The sequence below is a fragment of the Natator depressus genome, chromosome 14, assembly GCF_965152275.1.
Source record: "Natator depressus isolate rNatDep1 chromosome 14, rNatDep2.hap1, whole genome shotgun sequence".
In the NCBI taxonomy this organism is placed as follows: Eukaryota; Metazoa; Chordata; order Testudines; family Cheloniidae; genus Natator; species Natator depressus.
This window is the reverse complement of record NC_134247.1, coordinates 9948889-9965632: the sequence shown is the minus strand read 5'-3', so window position 1 is coordinate 9965632 and position 16744 is coordinate 9948889. Positions and strand designations below refer to the sequence as shown.

At 40.0% G+C, this 16744-nt stretch overlaps 1 protein-coding gene across 2 annotated transcripts; it reads right to left on the bottom strand.

Annotated features, from left to right (window-relative positions):
* Positions 1 to 2460: 2460 nt before the first annotated feature.
* COIL (coilin) lies at positions 2461 to 15741 on the bottom strand. 2 transcript variants are annotated; one of them, XM_074971905.1, is made up of 8 exons: positions 13941 to 14079; positions 12129 to 13332; positions 11461 to 11547; positions 10151 to 10198; positions 9433 to 9502; positions 8320 to 8408; positions 7632 to 7712; positions 2461 to 3702 (listed from the first exon to the last, which is right to left on the bottom strand). In XM_074971905.1, the coding sequence occupies exons 2-8, from the start codon at positions 13290 to 13292 to the stop codon at positions 3637 to 3639; spliced, it is 1605 nt and encodes a 534-aa protein (XP_074828006.1). In that variant the 5' UTR covers positions 13293 to 13332; positions 13941 to 14079; the 3' UTR covers positions 2461 to 3636. The 2 variants fall into 2 exon arrangements, with proteins under 2 accessions (XP_074828006.1, XP_074828005.1); XM_074971904.1 differs by lacking the exon at positions 13941 to 14079 and adding an exon at positions 15438 to 15741 and having other exon boundaries at positions 3479 to 3702.
* Between the last annotated feature and the right edge of the window lie 1003 nt (positions 15742 to 16744).

Here is a 16744-nt window from a genome sequence, read left to right as displayed (position 1 = left end):
TTCTGATTATATTTGGATGCTGTCCATTTTCTACACCTGTGTAATTGTCTGTGTAATAAAATAAAACAGAAATAGTAACGAAATAGTAATAATACTTTGCACTTCCATTCAAGAATCTCCAAGCATTTTATAAACATTCCTTAACTAGGCCTTACAATACTGTTCTGAGTATGTAGGGGTCACCTCTGCAGTGGGAAACAGCAGCTGTACAACAGAGAAAAGGAATACTGCACAACAATTTAGGATTAGAATCATGTACAGCATTGCCAACCCCAAGCATTCAGAAATCATAAGTCAGCCCTCAGAAATCATGAGATTGATTTACAGATTGTGAGATTTAAAAAAAAAAACACATTTGGACTATTTTTATTTGCCTTCTGGCATTTGCATCTTTACGGTCACATTTTCAAAACTATATCCATAACCATGCGGACTAGAAAACTTACTTTTTAAAAAACCCTTAGATTCTGGTGTATTCACTTGACTGCAGAGTCTAGTTTTTTTTTTAAAAAAAATGCCAAATATTGTGATCCTTGTGATAAAATGTCACGACTTGGCAATACTGCATCTATGCAGTCAAAAGCGCATGAGGCAGTGTTATTACCAAGGTTAGAATTTGAAAGAGAGTAACAATACCTATATTTGCAAAAGGTGGCATGGGATCTTTAACCACCATGGTCAGGTCCTCTATTATAAAACTTTAGAAATCTCCCCTCCCCTCATATAATCCTCTAGCTCAGGGGTTCCCAAACTTGTTCCGCCGCTTGTGCAGGGAAAGCCCCCACCGGGCCATGTTGTACCAATAAATTAAAAACCAGCAGGATCTTATTAAAGGGAAAAAGGCAAAATACCACATTTATTGTGAATACAGAAAGAATCATAGTGAGCAGTTAGTTACAGCTGTAACATTCCATTCAATCTCATCTTTATTCACTCATTCATTCATACAAACACACACACACACACACACAGGTTCTGCAAGGTTGTTATCATAGTAAGCAGTTAGTTATAGCTATAACATTCCATTCAATCTCATATTTATTCACACATTCATTCATTCATTCATACACACACACACACACACACACACAGGTTCTGCAAGGTTGTTATCATAGTTACCAGCCTTAGAGTTGCTCATGCCAAGCCACTGGCCAGGTGGCCTGGACATGAGGAGGGAGCAGGGCCTTGTCAGATGCTCATCTGATGCTCCTGGAAGTTGGTTTGCAGAATCAGACCCCAAAGTTCTCACTTTTTTAGAGTCTATTTTTATAGGAATTTCTTCCTATGCCAGTCTATGGGAATTGCTTCATCATGCTGTTGCTGAATCAATCAGCAGATAGCACATTCCTGACGGCTCCGTGCTGCTAGATGTTATCTTGTTCTTTGGTTCTCCCATTCTTGAGGCTGTTGGGTGGATTCCAGTCTGCCCTCCGGGGTCCTCTGGTTATTTCCACTTGACGCCTTCTTCAGCCGATGGACACTGGATTCTTAGGCTGGCACCTCCCTGATCATTCAGTTCTTATCCACACCAAGCATCCATCCACATCCATCCTCTATCTCTATTTTAATCACAGTTGTTAATACAACAAAAGGGCGGGGAGTCTCTGGGTGCTGTGTCTGTTGTTAGAGTATTGCTTTGAGTCTCTCTCTGTGAATTGCTTTGAGAACAGACTCTGTCTTAGAATGTACTAACGCAATTAGCAGCTTGCAAGTTTCACATACAGAGGGAGAGAAACAGTACCAAAAACCAAGAGACCTCTTAATTAGTAATACCCTGGAATTTAAACTATGGGGAATCAAACTCATTTGTGATTTTAATACAGAACTTCTTTAATATGATCCAACAGCCAGGCCGGTTTGTTTACCTGCCGCGTCCGGGGGTTCGGCCGATCGCAGCTCGCTGCTCCAGACCAATGGGAGCTGCTGGAAGCAGTGGCCAGTACGTCTCAGCCCACGCTGCTTCCAGCGGCTCCCATTGGCCTGGAGCAGCAAACCACGGCCACTGGGAGCCGCGACAGGCCGAACCTGCGGACACGGCAAGTAAACAAACTGGCCCGGTCCACCAGGGGCTTTCCCTACACAAGCGGCGGAACAAGTTTGGGAACCAATGCTCTAGCTCCATGCTGGGACTGGTTCAGTGCTGACTCAAAAGGAAGGGTGCCACTTATAAATTCCTAATAGCTCTTCATGTGAGAAATGAGCAAACTGACTAGGACAGTCTAAGAATAGATCAAGAACTTCTCCTACTCCTTGAGTCAAGCACTATATTTTTGGTTTGAGAGTAGCAGCTGTGTTAGTCTGTATCCGCAAAAAGAAAAAGAGTACTTGTGGCACCTTAGAGACTAACAAATTTATTTGAGCATAAGCTTTCGTGAGCTACAGCTCACTTCATCGGATGCAGTGAGCTGTAGCTCACGAAAGCTTATGCTCAAATAAATGTGAGTCGCTAAGGTGCCACAAGTACTCCTTTTCTTTTTACTATATTTTTGTGCTTTCTGCATTTCTGGTTTGTGGAGATCATGAAAACTCATCAGAGGCCACTTTGATGTCTGACTCGACTGAAACCCTGATATTCTGGAAAGCTCATGGGAGTTTTATGTCCTAAACTGTCCCATCAGATTTCTAAACCAAAAAGATCTGGATAATTTTGTGGTGCTTATGCAAATCAAATTGGACTTCTGACTCTACTGGGGTTTGGCCATTCCTGCTTCAATGACTGTCCTGCTTGGTCCACCCTATCACATCATTCAGATCAGTCTACACTCACATTCTCTGTGTACACTGATAACAGCTGCTGCAGCTATGTATTACTGAGCTTTATCTGAATGTGCAAACAGTGAGTAACAAACAATGCATGCAGGGTTGAGTCACTGACAAAGTTACAGTGCATTTTTCCATGCTATGGCCCACTCCTGTGATTAAGAAATGAGCTATTGTTTATGCTGTATTTGTAAAGGGCCAGGGATACCAAGGTGTGCATATAGAAGCTGTTTCAATATAAATCTATCAGGAGCATATTTTCCCCAAACCAACTGTTATTAAACCAATTATGTAGAAAACAAAAAAGAGAGAAATAGCTTTACAATACTTTTCAACAGCTCATAACTTTTGACTAACTCTGCCCAGTACCTAAACCAGCCAGCACTACCACACAGGAAACCCAGGTTCAATTTCCAGATATGACAGCTGTCCCTACAGGGCTAGCTGTAAGCTGTGAAAGACAGAAGCCCTGTTTCTCAGATGCACTAGAGCTGCTTTGCATTACTGCACTGATGCACAGAGGCCTGAAAGATGGTGGAGCCAACCACAGGAGGATCAATCTAGCACAGAGGAATGGTACAAGAGACACAGAATTACCACAATGGATTCCGTGCTACCATCCCCTCTCCTGGCTGTCAAGGTACTGGGCTTTCATGGACCTCAGTGATTCCCCCACTGCAGTTAATAGCCAGGATGAAATTAGTGTAGCCCTAAGCTGCTGTAAATTATGCTGGGAGAGTGCACAGTAATCCATGCCTAGCATTTCAAATACATCCCAGTGGTTAGCATTGTAATTCATATAGATGCTTTTTCTTAAATTCTATTTAAGACAGAGGTCTAAAGTGAACCTGCATTGAGAGCTGCTGATTTTCCAATTTACATATGATTAAAAAATACATTAGCAGGGGACACTGGTGTTTCCATCTGTAGCTGGTCAGGGACCTGCAAGAGAGGAAAAGAAATCTCATAAAGCCTAAGAAAAAGTGGTTAATTTGTAACAATGAATCCTTACAATAAAATCTCTTAAGTGTTTTTGAAGACTGAATCACATATACATTATCACTGCGAGCTTAGGGCTATCTATATGGATTTTACCTCAACAACTAGAATTGCACCAGCACGATTTATTTTGCATGAACTATCAGGAAATGAGGAATTATTTAGTGGACTTCTTGCTTAATAATATGGGTGCTGACCTTGCACCGAATATCATTGGCTTCTCATTGGGGTTCTGCATGGGCACACAACCTTGCTCATGTAGATGCAGCAGCATGATCAGGGCCTTAATACGGTTGCCCAGAAAAATTAAGACATTTTTACATTTTAGTTTAGCATCTGAACACAAGATGGTTGAGAAATGGAAAGTGGATAGAGATTTAAAAAAAAAAAAAAAAACACTGTTGAAGAGAATTCAATGCCTGTAACCCTTTGGTTTGTTGCCAGCACTCTAACAGTATTATGAATGTAATAGAACATACAGGCTTCTGGCAAGAACAAAGAAACATGCCACTTTCCTAAAGAATTTGCAGATCCAGTATTAGCACAAATAGCTGGAGTACAGCTTATATGCATGTACATCTCCTGAGAAGTGGATTAGGCGTCAGAACCTTAAAATAGTGTAGACAAGAAAAGAGTGTCAAAATGTTGAGAGTAATTTTACTCCTCCCAATTGCTTTAAAATTTTATTGTTCAAAGGAACATCATCTTAATTATTTCTGTCGATACCAATTTAAGGATGGGACCTCCACTTCTTGATTTTTTTAATGTCTTAGGGGACACTGGAGTCTAAAGATAAGCAAAATACTCATCACTGATGAAACAAAGAAAGAAAGAAAAAGAAAGAAAGAAAAGGAAGCAATGACTATTTCAGTTACTATCTCTTCTGTTATATCCCACTTGTGGAGAGTTTAACATAGATTATTACACTTTTAAGAGTGAGTCTGCCTCTGGTGGGAACATTCTTCACCAGGTAAATTGTGACCAAAATAGATTATTCCTCCAAATCATTAATGAATTGAACCTTAGTAGATATTAGATAACTAAGACAGTTTACAGCTGGGCAGAGGGATTTTGTTTGAGTCAGAGAGTCCTATTTGGTTTATCATAGATAACCTATATATGGGCAGTCATAAGTGATCTTAACTAAGTCCTATGAAAGGGAAACAAGTATTCAGTTATTTAAAAGAAGCCATTCAAGAATTAAATTAGCAATGTTTCTTATAGGTCCACCACTCAAGGAGTGGTCTTGAGGCAGTCAAATTAATTAAAATTAAGAATCTTTAGTTTCACTTTAAATCCCATTACATCTGTTTTATTCAAGGTTATCTTATGTTTCCCCTCCAAAAGGGTATAGTCCAACCATTTCAGTGTTTAGCATGAGAAGTTGTTACTTCATCAAATTATGTCTTTTCAATATCCCATTAAAATAATTTCAAAAAGAATTTTAATTATTCAATTGGCAATGCTTTTGGAAACCATAAAAACTGTTTTCCAAACTTTTCAAAAATATACATTCATCCATCAATTCTCTCTCACTTCAGCTAATCCAGCCTGGAGTTGAGACTCCTCCATACTTTTGTTCTAAGCTTACCCCACTCTGAAGTTGTGAGAGGAAACTGTTAGTCCCAAAAATTAAGTTTTAGAATGGAATCTTCTACTAAACACTATGCATTAGACTTCGCCACTTCCCCTATAGTCTACAATCAAAAACAATGTAGTATTGTACCAGTGCATGCAAGAATGTAAAAGTGACATTAATTAGTAACTGACTACATGCCAACCTTTAAAAACTGTTTTGAAAATATCAGCCCAGGCGCACCATCTGGTCACCATCTTTTGATGTGATTTTGAATGGCGGGGGAGAGGGCAGATATTTGACTTGCTAGTCAACAAAATACTACTCCCAAGTGGGCAGAATTTTGTAAAGCTGGAATATTTTGATTTACATTAGTCAATTTTAGAGATACACAAGATGCAAGGCAATTGCAGATGCAGAAAAAATGAAATCTTAAAAACTATAATAATCCAAGGTGTTTAATATCTAGGTACATTACATGTTTCCTCAGTAGCTGTCAAAACAGAACTATAATAGGACTTTGTACAAACTCTGTATTCACTTAATTGAAATTTAGTCTATTCAAACAACATTGTTTCATACCAACTGACTTGATTTGTGCTTGTTGAGGGATTTGGTGGACTATAAAAACAAGACTCTTATAGTAATGAAATATTCTGCAATACTGCCACCCAGAGGCCAAATACAATTAGTAAAGGTGTATCTTCAAAAACCTTCTGTCTACGTACTTATACTTCTATTTTTATTCATGATACATTGTGTGTCACATTCAGCTGCAGAATGGGGAATATGGATCTTGGGTCTGTTGCCCAAAATACATATTAAATCTCAGGACTACTCTGTTAGCAGATGACATTTCTGCTATAAGATATTGCAAAATGTTTCCATTTAAATAAATTGTTTGCAATTCTTTCGCAGAAATGAAAAACAAATCAGCAGTTACCTAAAAACACAAACTTTTGGGGATAAAACTTATTTGGCTAAAAAATATCTTACTAGTATTTTTTATTTATGGTTTCAGTTCTCAACTAAATATAGTTTTTCATTTATTCATTATCCCATTTTCTAAATTTAAAAAAAGTTAATATTGCAACACAAAACAATGCCAAATGAAAAATAACCAAAAATATTTGAACTGATCATGTAGAATGTTAACATATTTTTGTATGTCCTGTATTTACACAATAAAAAAAAACTTAAAAGAATAATTGTAAATTTACACAATGTTATAATATAGATAAGACAAGTTCCCTAACCCAAATAGAGTACAAATCTAGATAAGAAGCCTATTACACAGACAGTATTTCAGGAGTCTGTTGTATCTAGCTGTTTTCTTATGTCTTATACTTAAGATTATGAGGTCTTTGAGACAAGGATCATCTTTGTGTCTATGTGCCATTGTGCTAAGCAACGTACAATCAGCCCTCCTAGGTGCTACCACAATATCAATAATAGTGAAAAAAGCAACAACCGAGTATTACTAGAAGATACTGAATGAGGTGGGATTTAAGGAGGAAAGGGTACTCGGCACAGGACACTGAAATTGATCTACACAAAGGGCATCAGAACAGTTTTTTAAAGAAGTGCATACAGATTAATTTAATACACATAGGGACTGCCTAGAAGTGTTGGACTCCAGTGTTCTAGTCCTTGTTCTGCCACTTGCTTTACATATGGTTTTCAATTTTGCCATCTGCAAGGGGAGGATACCTACCTACCTCTCAGGGGTATGAAGCCCTTTGAGATGTTCAGATGCAATGTGCTATGGAACTGCAAGAAACAGCATTTATGCCAAGCCTTGCAGCAGTGGAGGAAGATAGCACACTGAGAAGTGGAGTATGTGTGTTGTTAGCTATCGAACTTGTGATGAATTATAAATGTTGTTTTAAGTTCTCCTTACAGTAAGTTATCTTTGTATTGTTGTTATATTGCTATACCCTTACAGAGAATAAACTTAACTGGAGCTACTGTTTTTAAAAGAATTCCTGTATTTCACATCCATGAGCAAGCAATTCCTAAATATGTAACTCATGGCTGTTTGGCAGAAAAACTGCTGTTTTATTAAAAACAATTTTAAAAAGAGAGGCAAATGTACTTTTCTATATTAAATACACCAAAATTGCCTTTGAAAAACTTATTTATAGTTCCTTATACACAGTTTCATTTTTAAATTATTTATTAAAAAACATCCAGTGCATTTGCTGTCTTCAAAACCAAAAGAAAGTACTTCACAAAACAGTGTGTCCATACAACTATTTACACATATGGAAAATGAGTTCACATCTTAGAGTTTTACGTTCTCGGTGGTCGATTCATTAGTAGGAGAAGGTTCAACAATCAGTCTTGGTTCAATCAGTGCACCCCAGCTTTCAGTTATCTGAAACAAACATGTAAAATATTTAGCATGGAGAGAAACAGATGAGAATTTCTTTTATTGTCTATATTTGTGCTAAGAAGATACATATCAGCTGCTCATCTATACAAGAACATTACTAAACAAGAACTACTGTATTGTACAAAGATCTGTGTGGTGAATCCCTACTCTGCTTTTCTGCTTTCCCAATACACACAGAATTCCACTGACATCAGCAAAGATCCACACATGTAGGGAGAGTAAAATACCAGATGAATAGACAAACTTGTAAAAACTGAAATATGCTAGACATAATATTGAATTCTGTTACATTAAGAGAAAAAGTCTTCAAAAAATTTTGTTCAGTGAATTGTGTATATACATCTATACACCTGTGTAGCTACTAAATAAGGTATAATGTTGAAGTAATGATTGCTATAAATATACACCAATCACTATAAAGAAGCAATTATTTCTTTTTTGTTTTCGCTCATTTTCATTGAGATGCATTGACAATAAAATCTCATTAAAACAAGTAAGTTCCTTACCGGCAATGAAGTGTCACATACAACTGATAGTATTTCAACTGTGCATAGCACAAGGCCAAGCACTTTAAAGAATATTAACACACCTTTGTATCCTGAGAAACAGCATATTCTATCACTTCAGCTCCATCTGCAGACTCGTACACCAGATCAAACTTTCCTGGCTCTTTCACCACTTAAATAAGAAAAAAACGTGATTTCCTGTTAGTTTTATATAAATGTAAAAGTAAACATTTGTATAATATTTAAAAACTAGTCAAGTTCATTTATTTAATCAGCAATACACATTACAACAAACACTGATATAATCATTCACTCCCCAGGGGTTCAATGAAGCAGTTGAGCAGTAATGACCATACACTACTCTGTGTTTATACTACACTGTATCACACTATACAGTATCAACTCATTAACCTAATTTGTTTGCGGTAGGGACCCATTTGTCACTGTTCAATTCTACACTGCATATAACTGGTATATATGTATCAGAGATAGGTGACCTAGTTCAACCCCTTCCAAATTACAATACGGGTATCTAGTTAAGACCACACAGTAAAATCCAGTAAAGAGTCAACATTTGCCAACTCAGTCACAAATCTCTCCTGATTTAAGTATAAGGAAAAACTATGTCAAACTCAGATGTGTGGCAGCTGTTGATAAATGCTGGTTGTTAAATGGCAACCAATATACTTGCATTCAGAATTTCAATCAATTATTTGAGGTGTACTCCATTATTTGGTGTAGGACTAAGTCCTTACAAAGTAAAGTCAAAGGCAAACCTATTGACTTCAAAGGACTTGGCCCTAAAATTTCTTCCATTCACAAGCATATGTCTATTCCATTTATTTTCATTTAACATTTTAATCTTTCAGATGATACAGTGCAGTTCCAATGGGACATTGTTCACTTTCTAGTACAACTCAAAGTGAACTTTGTATGCATGATGCCACACCTGACAGGTCATTCGAGTATCCAAACCTGCTTGGCAATATGTACAACCAACTTCAAGACAGCAAGCAAGCATCATGGAGTTGCTGTATTTAACATATTTTAATCTGTGGGAAATTTTATGAAGTTTGAGGTAATGCTGAAGAAATGTGTCTGAAAAATTGTAATATATCGTCTTACAGATGTTTACCACCGCAGCAGAAATGACTTTAGATATTTACATACTGACTTCTGGAGTTACATATACTTGCCTGCCGAAGATGAAAGAATCTCAAGCTCTAGCTGTTTGTTATCAGCATTCCAACTGATTATTTTTCCCTCCTTCAAAAAACAACAAAAATGGTCCTATGGTGAAGCATAGCAAATTTGACAAGCACTGTATTTCATATTGCATTACAAGGATATGCTTGAACACAGCCAGAGCACATATTTCTATTTGAAGAAGTCTTTTGGCCAGTTCTGAAAAATCTGTTCAAGTATTAAACAATTAACTTTAAAAAGTTTTAAATGAGCTGAAATTAGTAATACCAATAAACCCCAAATCTTGTATTGTTACATTAATCCGCAGTGACTGTGGCAATCAGTCAGCTATAAACCAAGTTTTCTTTGAAACTGCTGCAAAGGTTTATTTTTAATAATTCCACGAAATGTCTTGACAACTTCGAACAAATGTGCCGTGTCTTTCAATGTTCTTTTGCATCCAGAAGCTTGGAATTTTTCCTCACATTTTAAATTGTTTGCTCTTAAATCAGCAGTATTGTTTGCATGTGTTTTTCTAATTACAACACTAATACTTTGAATAGTTTTGTATTTTGTAATTATTTTTTATTTATATTGGAAATAGTCTGCATGGTAACAGGAGAAGTGGGGGGGAAATATACAATGCACAGAATTATAAAATATCTAAGACTCCCCCAAAATCTTGTCTTACCCACTATAGTATTATACATGCATTTTTGGAAAAAATACCTTGTAGTCAGATACTTCAGGAGTGTAATTGTCAGTTAATTCCAAAAGCTGTTAAAAGAAAAATATAAATCATTAAAAGACATGAAAAATTATATCTCCTGCTTCTGGCCCTTGCTGACGCCACTTACTATCCAGCCTGGGCCCTATCACTGAGGTGAAGTGCATAAGAGCTATGCATTCTGCTCCTAGACCCTAATGCTTGCCCCAGCTAGTATTTCATAACTGATTGTTCCAGTGGCTTTCCATTCAGCTTGGGCTTCAAGAAGAGATCACTGTGACTCCAGGTTCCGCAGCACCAGTGATGGTTTTCGTTATTTTTGATTTGGGAAATGAAGTAGCATTATTTTTATAGCAAGGTTTATGATGATCTCACAGAAACATCATACAGAGAGAAACAGTAACTTAAGAGGATTTTCATAGTGACTTCGTTTATGTGTGTGTGAAGCACTTCTCTCTGGGGTGGTCTTTAAGGAGTTGTTTGTATCACAACAGCTTTTCCAGGGAAAAGAGAGGCATTCTGGGAAGGTTCCAAGTCAGCTTGATTAACTGAGGCTTGACTCAGGTGGTCCGAGGGAAGGATCCATTATACAGATTTGTCTAGGAATTCCTACTGAAATTGAGGGGGAGATGGAGATATGACATTTCTTTGCTTATGTTGTCATTTTATTAAGTTAAAACAAAATAAACTTAAATGCACCAGTTCCAAAGCTTTCTAAAATAGAGGCATCAATTGATTGCCTTCAAGTTGTGTCTTTAGAGTAAGACAATTTGAAAATATACACACAATCAAAACTATAGCAGGTTCTTTTATTCAAGAAAATACTTGGTTAGAGAGATGAATGAATGATTTTAGAGCTACTTGCAAATACAAGACATACCAGAAGGCTTAGAGGGCTTTGAACCAGTCAGAGTTTCAGATTTCTTATAAAAAGATTTAGACGAAAATGTCATTCACTGACAAAGGTGAAAAAGGGTTCTTTGGATACCCAGTTCTTATGCTAATGGTTGAAGACCTAGCTTTATAGTTCATCTGGAAAGGTTGTGATGTCAATCCTATTAGGACCCATTTTTCCTCATCTAACTTACAAGCTAGGGGAACCAAGGTTAACTGCATATCAGGATAAATGCAAACATATTGTCTGATACTTCTAGAGCAAAAGTCACTAAATAATGCAAGTTTGAACATTGCAAAATTTTTGGATGTCACAGCTAAAGTCGCTGTGTTATATCCTGCAAAATGTATTACACTGGTACATCTGAAAGAGATCTGAGCCATATGACTAACGCTATATATTTTAGGATTTCCTTACCTTAAAGGCAATTTTTTCCCCTACTTGTGGAGGGGCAGCTAATAGAGGTAGTACACTATATTCCCTCTTTGGAACTTCCACTGGATTCTGTGAAATAAACATTAAGCCCATTGATTCAGTTACTTAATTAACAAAAGCAATATTAATGCTGTATGAAAAAACTCTGAGAAAATCCATCACACAAACCAGCATCCAACCCAAAAGGTAGAGCACAAGCTATGTGTATAATGTAAAACAACAGTATTTTACAAACACTTGTTCAGGATGTGAGTTAGCTGGCCTTCCTGTATGAACAGTACAATTGTATTCTTTACATTGGTCTTATTCTTATTTTTTTTGTTTTGTTTTTACAATTTATGCTCATTTGATGTGAGAGGCAGTGTTCCCTGGTGGGTGGAGCACTCAGTTGGACCTCACAAGAGTCCTGGCACTTGGTTTGGGTGACCTTGGGCAAATCACCTCTCTTCTCTGTGCTTCAATTTCCTATCTGTAAAATGGACATAATGATACCGACCTTCTTTGTTAAGTGCGTTGAGATGCATGACATAAGAGCTAGTGGTATTACTGTGTTTTTGTATATTCAATTACTAAAATTTTAGTAAGAAAACTATAAATTTTAAAAAAAATCTTTAAAGAAATGTGTTATGAGGACATAAATAGTCACCCACCTGGATAACAACTGAAGTGTTTGTTGCTGCTTCATTTAACTGCTGCTCTTTCTGGCTTTCACGGCCGTAGTTGAAGAAGAAGCTATTGCTTTCTCCTCGGCTTCGACCTCGACCCCGGCCCCGGCCTCGGATCATCCCACGACACCCACGGCCCCTATTTCCTCTCCAGAAGAAGTTATCCTCTCCTCTTCCAAGTCCCCTTCCAAAACTGCTAGGGTTTACAGCTGGTCCTTGATTGCTAGTTGGCAACTGTTTATCACCATTTCTTACTACGGATTTATTGAAGCCAACATTTGCTATGGGCTTTTTAATAACAAATGTCTCTGAATCTGAACTATCAGACTTTGAAGAGGATGTCTTTGCCTTGGGGGACTTTGACATAATGTTCACAATTGGTGGATTTTTAGGCAGCAATTTTCTCTTTGAGTTACTGCTTTGCTCCTCCTCTTCCATACTAGAGTCAGAATCTGAACTCGAGGACTGGGGTTTAGCTTTTTTACTAATTGCAGTCTTAGGGGAATTTTCATCTTTAGACTTGGCAGTAACTTTACTAGCAGTAACAGTTTTTATAGCAGAATTTGCAACAAGTTGGGATTTGTCTCTGTGTACGGTTGCTGCCACAGGTTTATGTGAGGATTTATTTTGTTTCATATCCATTACACTGTCAGATGATGTGCTGGAGGAATCACAATCTAAAATTCCCCCTTTTTTTTTGCTGGACTGGGCTGCAATGTTTTTTACTGTGCTACTTTTACTAGGACTCAGAAGCAAACTGTTGTTGGCCTTTTCTAAGACAGTCTTTCCTCTAACTGCCCTTATCTTTCTCTGCTTAGCATCCTTTCTTTCTTGCTCCAGCTCTTTCTCCCCCTCCAACTTTTTTTTAAGCTTTTTGGACTCATCAAGACCACTGTCCTCCTTACCTCCTGTGATACCATTTCTTCCATTCACCTCTTCTTTTCTTTTTCTTTTCTTGGATTTTTTCCAAGAGTCTTGAACATTTACAGAGTCCTCTTCCTTACAAGAAAGATGTTCAGAGTTCTGTTTCTTCTTCTTCTTTTTCCTTCTGTGTCTGTCATCTTCACTTTTAGACTCCCCCTCCTCTTCCAACTTTTGCCTGTGCCTTTTTCTCTCTTTTCTTGATGAATAAGTGATACCGTTACCCATCTCATCACAAATATCTGCAACAACCTCTTCCAATTTAACTCTGAAAAAGACAGAGAAACCAGCATTCAGTATAACTAGCAAATTAATATTCCTTCCTACATATTGAGTTTGAAATAGTTATTAGATTATTGTCTTTTACAAATGAGGATGTCACAGCTATTCACTTAGCAGCTAAGGAATATTACCTTAGTAGATGAGGAGATGCACCTATAAATCTCCCAACAAATTATGCCACCAGGGACTAAACTAGCTGCCATCAAACAGCCTAAAATCCCCCTATGCTCACTGGTGGGGGGAGGGACACAGACAGTGTGCACATACTGCAGCATGTCCCTGTTGCTTGAGGGGACCACATGCCAGTGCAGATGCCATGGAGTAGGGGAACTCAGTGGGAAGTCTGCAGGGAACATGCTTTCCTCCAGTACCTAAGAAGCCTTGTCTTGCACCCCAGATTTCCTCTAGCCACACTTGTCAAACTTTAGGTGTTTGGTCTGAGGCACAGGCTGTAGTAGGAAGAGAGCCCTGAGACATAAGCCCTTGTATCAAAGACCTGCTATGAGACAAATCCTGCTCACAAAATCTGACAAAAACAGGGCTGATATTGCAGAAATACACATTCCTAAGAAGTACTAGTCACAAAGTACTCACGCAAACACATCCCGATATCAGTGGTACCAGAACATCCCGATATCAGGAATGCTACAAAAACATTCCCCAAGGATAACAGGAACACACTGACCCTTCCTAAAAGATAAGGTCAGGAAGAGAGTACGTAATAAAAACGTTTTGATCCAACCAATGTGTACAAGGTGATGTGTGATAACTACCCACGTCAGGGAGCCATAACTAACTATGTCAAATGGGCAGTACTAACTTGTTTGTATCAGAATATAAAGATGTATCTCAGAGGGAGTATCTCTGTCTAGCCTCGGAAGGAACGGAAAGTCCCGCCATTCACTGAGCTGGTCCATTGTTACAGGCATACATGTATTTAGTGGTCCGGTGGAGTCTGCGGGATACTAGTACCATGCTTTGTCAACAATAAACCTGGCTGGGTGCCTTCGTCCCTTAACGAATCTTGTGGGCATTGGGCGGTTCGCACAAGGTTTGTCGTGCCAGCTGTCTGCACAGGGCTGGGGCAGCACACAGAGGGAACACACACACACGCAGCCAAATACCTGTCAACATCTAACCACACAGGCTTTGTGGGACATTGCAGGCCTGCCTCCAAAATCTCAAGATTTTAAGGGTATGTCCAGGCAACAATAAAGATGCTTTTCAAAGAGAGTTGAAGCTAGGCTACAATATGACCTATTGACATGATTTTAAAGGTATTAAAGGGCGTCTGTACAAGGGGAAGAGGGTGTTCCAAATCATGTTAGCTAACTATTTTCAGAAACAGGTTTTCCCACCACTCGGCAAGAGCAGAGGGGGCAGTCATGAAAGTAGAGTTGCGAACCCTCCAGGATTGGCCTGGAATCGCTGGGCATTAAAGATTCATCTTTAATTAAAGATTATGTCATGTGATGAAATCTCCAGGAATACATCCAAGCAAAACTGGCAACCCTACAGGAAAGCAACACTGCAGGGAACGGAGGAGGTGCAGAGAGACGGCTCCTGGCCGACCTCGCTGGAAAGCGGAGATTTGAGCCTCGAGGCCCACGCTCCTCCAGCCACGTGGGGGACGGCCGAGTTTCCTAATAATAATAATAAAAAAATCCTCTCTTATGCCTCCATTTTTCAGTCCCAGACGAAAGCACCACCTTGGGCCAAGGGATCCCAGGCAGAAACGTCAGAAGCGTCTATCTCCCACGGGGGCAACTGAACCCTGGCCAGAGGTGCCCCCACCAGGGTTCGCTGCCCTTCCCTCCCCCCGCCGCCTGAGGGAGTCTCGCGCCCTCCCCGCCCCCGCTACCTGAGGGAGTCGCGCCCCCCCCCCCGCCTGAGGAAGTCTCGCGCCACCACCCCCCCCCGCTACCTGAGGAAGTCTCGCGCCCCCCCCGTCCCCGCTACCTGAGGGAGTCTCGCCCCCCCCACCCCCCGACGCCTGAGGAAGTCTCGCGCCACCCCCCCCCCCGCTACCTGAGGAAGTCTCGCGCCCCCCCCGTCCCCGCTACCTGAGGGGCGCGCTCCCGTCCCCGATACCTGAGGGAGTCGTTGTCCCGCACCAGGCGCGCGCTCTCGGTCGGCGGCAGCAGCGCCCCCTCCAGGAAGAGGCTGAGCTGAGCCCGGCGGCTGAAGCCGAACTTTTCCCGGATAAGGCTGATGAGGTCGGTGACCAGGCGCACTTGGCTGGGCTCCAGCAGCAGCCAGCACAGCGAACATCCCGGGCTCCCCGGCGGTGGGTAGTCGAAGAGCAGCCGGAGCCGCACGGGGCCCCCTCCACCGGCCACCGCCATCTTGGACACGGAGGCCGGAGAGGGGAAGGGGGTGCTACGGTGCCCCACGCGGGACAAGACAGGCATCACTCAGACGCCACCTGTCGGCAGCAGCGGCGAACTGCAGCCCGAGAACAGTGCACGCTGCCGCAGGGAATGACTGGATTGTCACTCACTCGATCACAAGTGTGTTCATCTTGATCTTCAGTAACTATTGTAGTTTTATCGACTTTGGTTTTATCGTAGTATTTATTTTGACGACTACGGAGATCAGCACAGGATCAGGGCCCACCTTTCCAATATTGTTCCCTACTTCCTCTTTTTCATAGTGACATTCATGAGAATTTGGGCACTGAGGAGCCATCTGAAGACGAGCTCTGTGCGCCTCGAAAGCTTGTCTCTCTCATCAACAGAAGTTGGTCCAATAAAAATATTACCACCTTGGCACAGAGGAGTGTCTGTTTTAGACCCTGCTCCTGCAGCTGGCTATGCATGGGCATTAAAATAGAGCTGGGTGGAGCCAGATGCAGGACCAAAGCCTTAATTATCACTTAAACGCTCTGTCCGCCCCACCTTTATCCCCCCAACACATCCCATGTAAAGTTAATCATGTAAAACAATTCTGCTCCTATGTTCTTAGGAGAACTGATATTAACATCTTAAATCCATGATACTGCAGTCAAATTTACAGGGTAGAGCCCTATGTATATGTGGAGTCTCATTAACTTCAGTGGGATTGCTCACATGAGAAAAATTACTCTTGTACATAAATGCTTTTGGTTTGGGTCTGCAAGAGAAGAGCAAGTAGTTCTTCTAGAAAGTGTCAAATCTGAATAGCATGAAATGAGAATCTGAGATATGTGGGCATTAAAAGAGAGAGAGAGAGAGAAGGAGAGAGAAATATTTCCTTAGGATTATGTCTCCAGGAAGAATGAATCTGGAAAACCTAAATCACTAGAAAAGTTGTGGAAATAGAATGATTGTAAATCCTTTTAGCACACACAAATCACTCGGTGATTTTATACACAATTCCTTTCCTCATCTCACAGGCTGGATTTAGTGTCCAGCATCAGA

Excerpts from the sequence above, each read along its gene's own strand:
- COIL (XM_074971904.1), bottom strand. The coding sequence starts at position 15,691 with ATGGCGGTGGCCGGTGGAGGGGGCCCCGTGCGGCTCCGGCTGCTCTTC. Across the intron at positions 13,333-15,437 it reads CGGGACAACGACTCCCTCAG|AGTTAAATTGGAAGAGGTTG; the intron begins GTATCGGGGACG and ends TGTCTTTTTCAG. Across the intron at positions 10,199-11,460 it reads GGGAAAAAATTGCCTTTAAG|CTTTTGGAATTAACTGACAA; the intron begins GTAAGGAAATCC and ends TTCTTTTAACAG.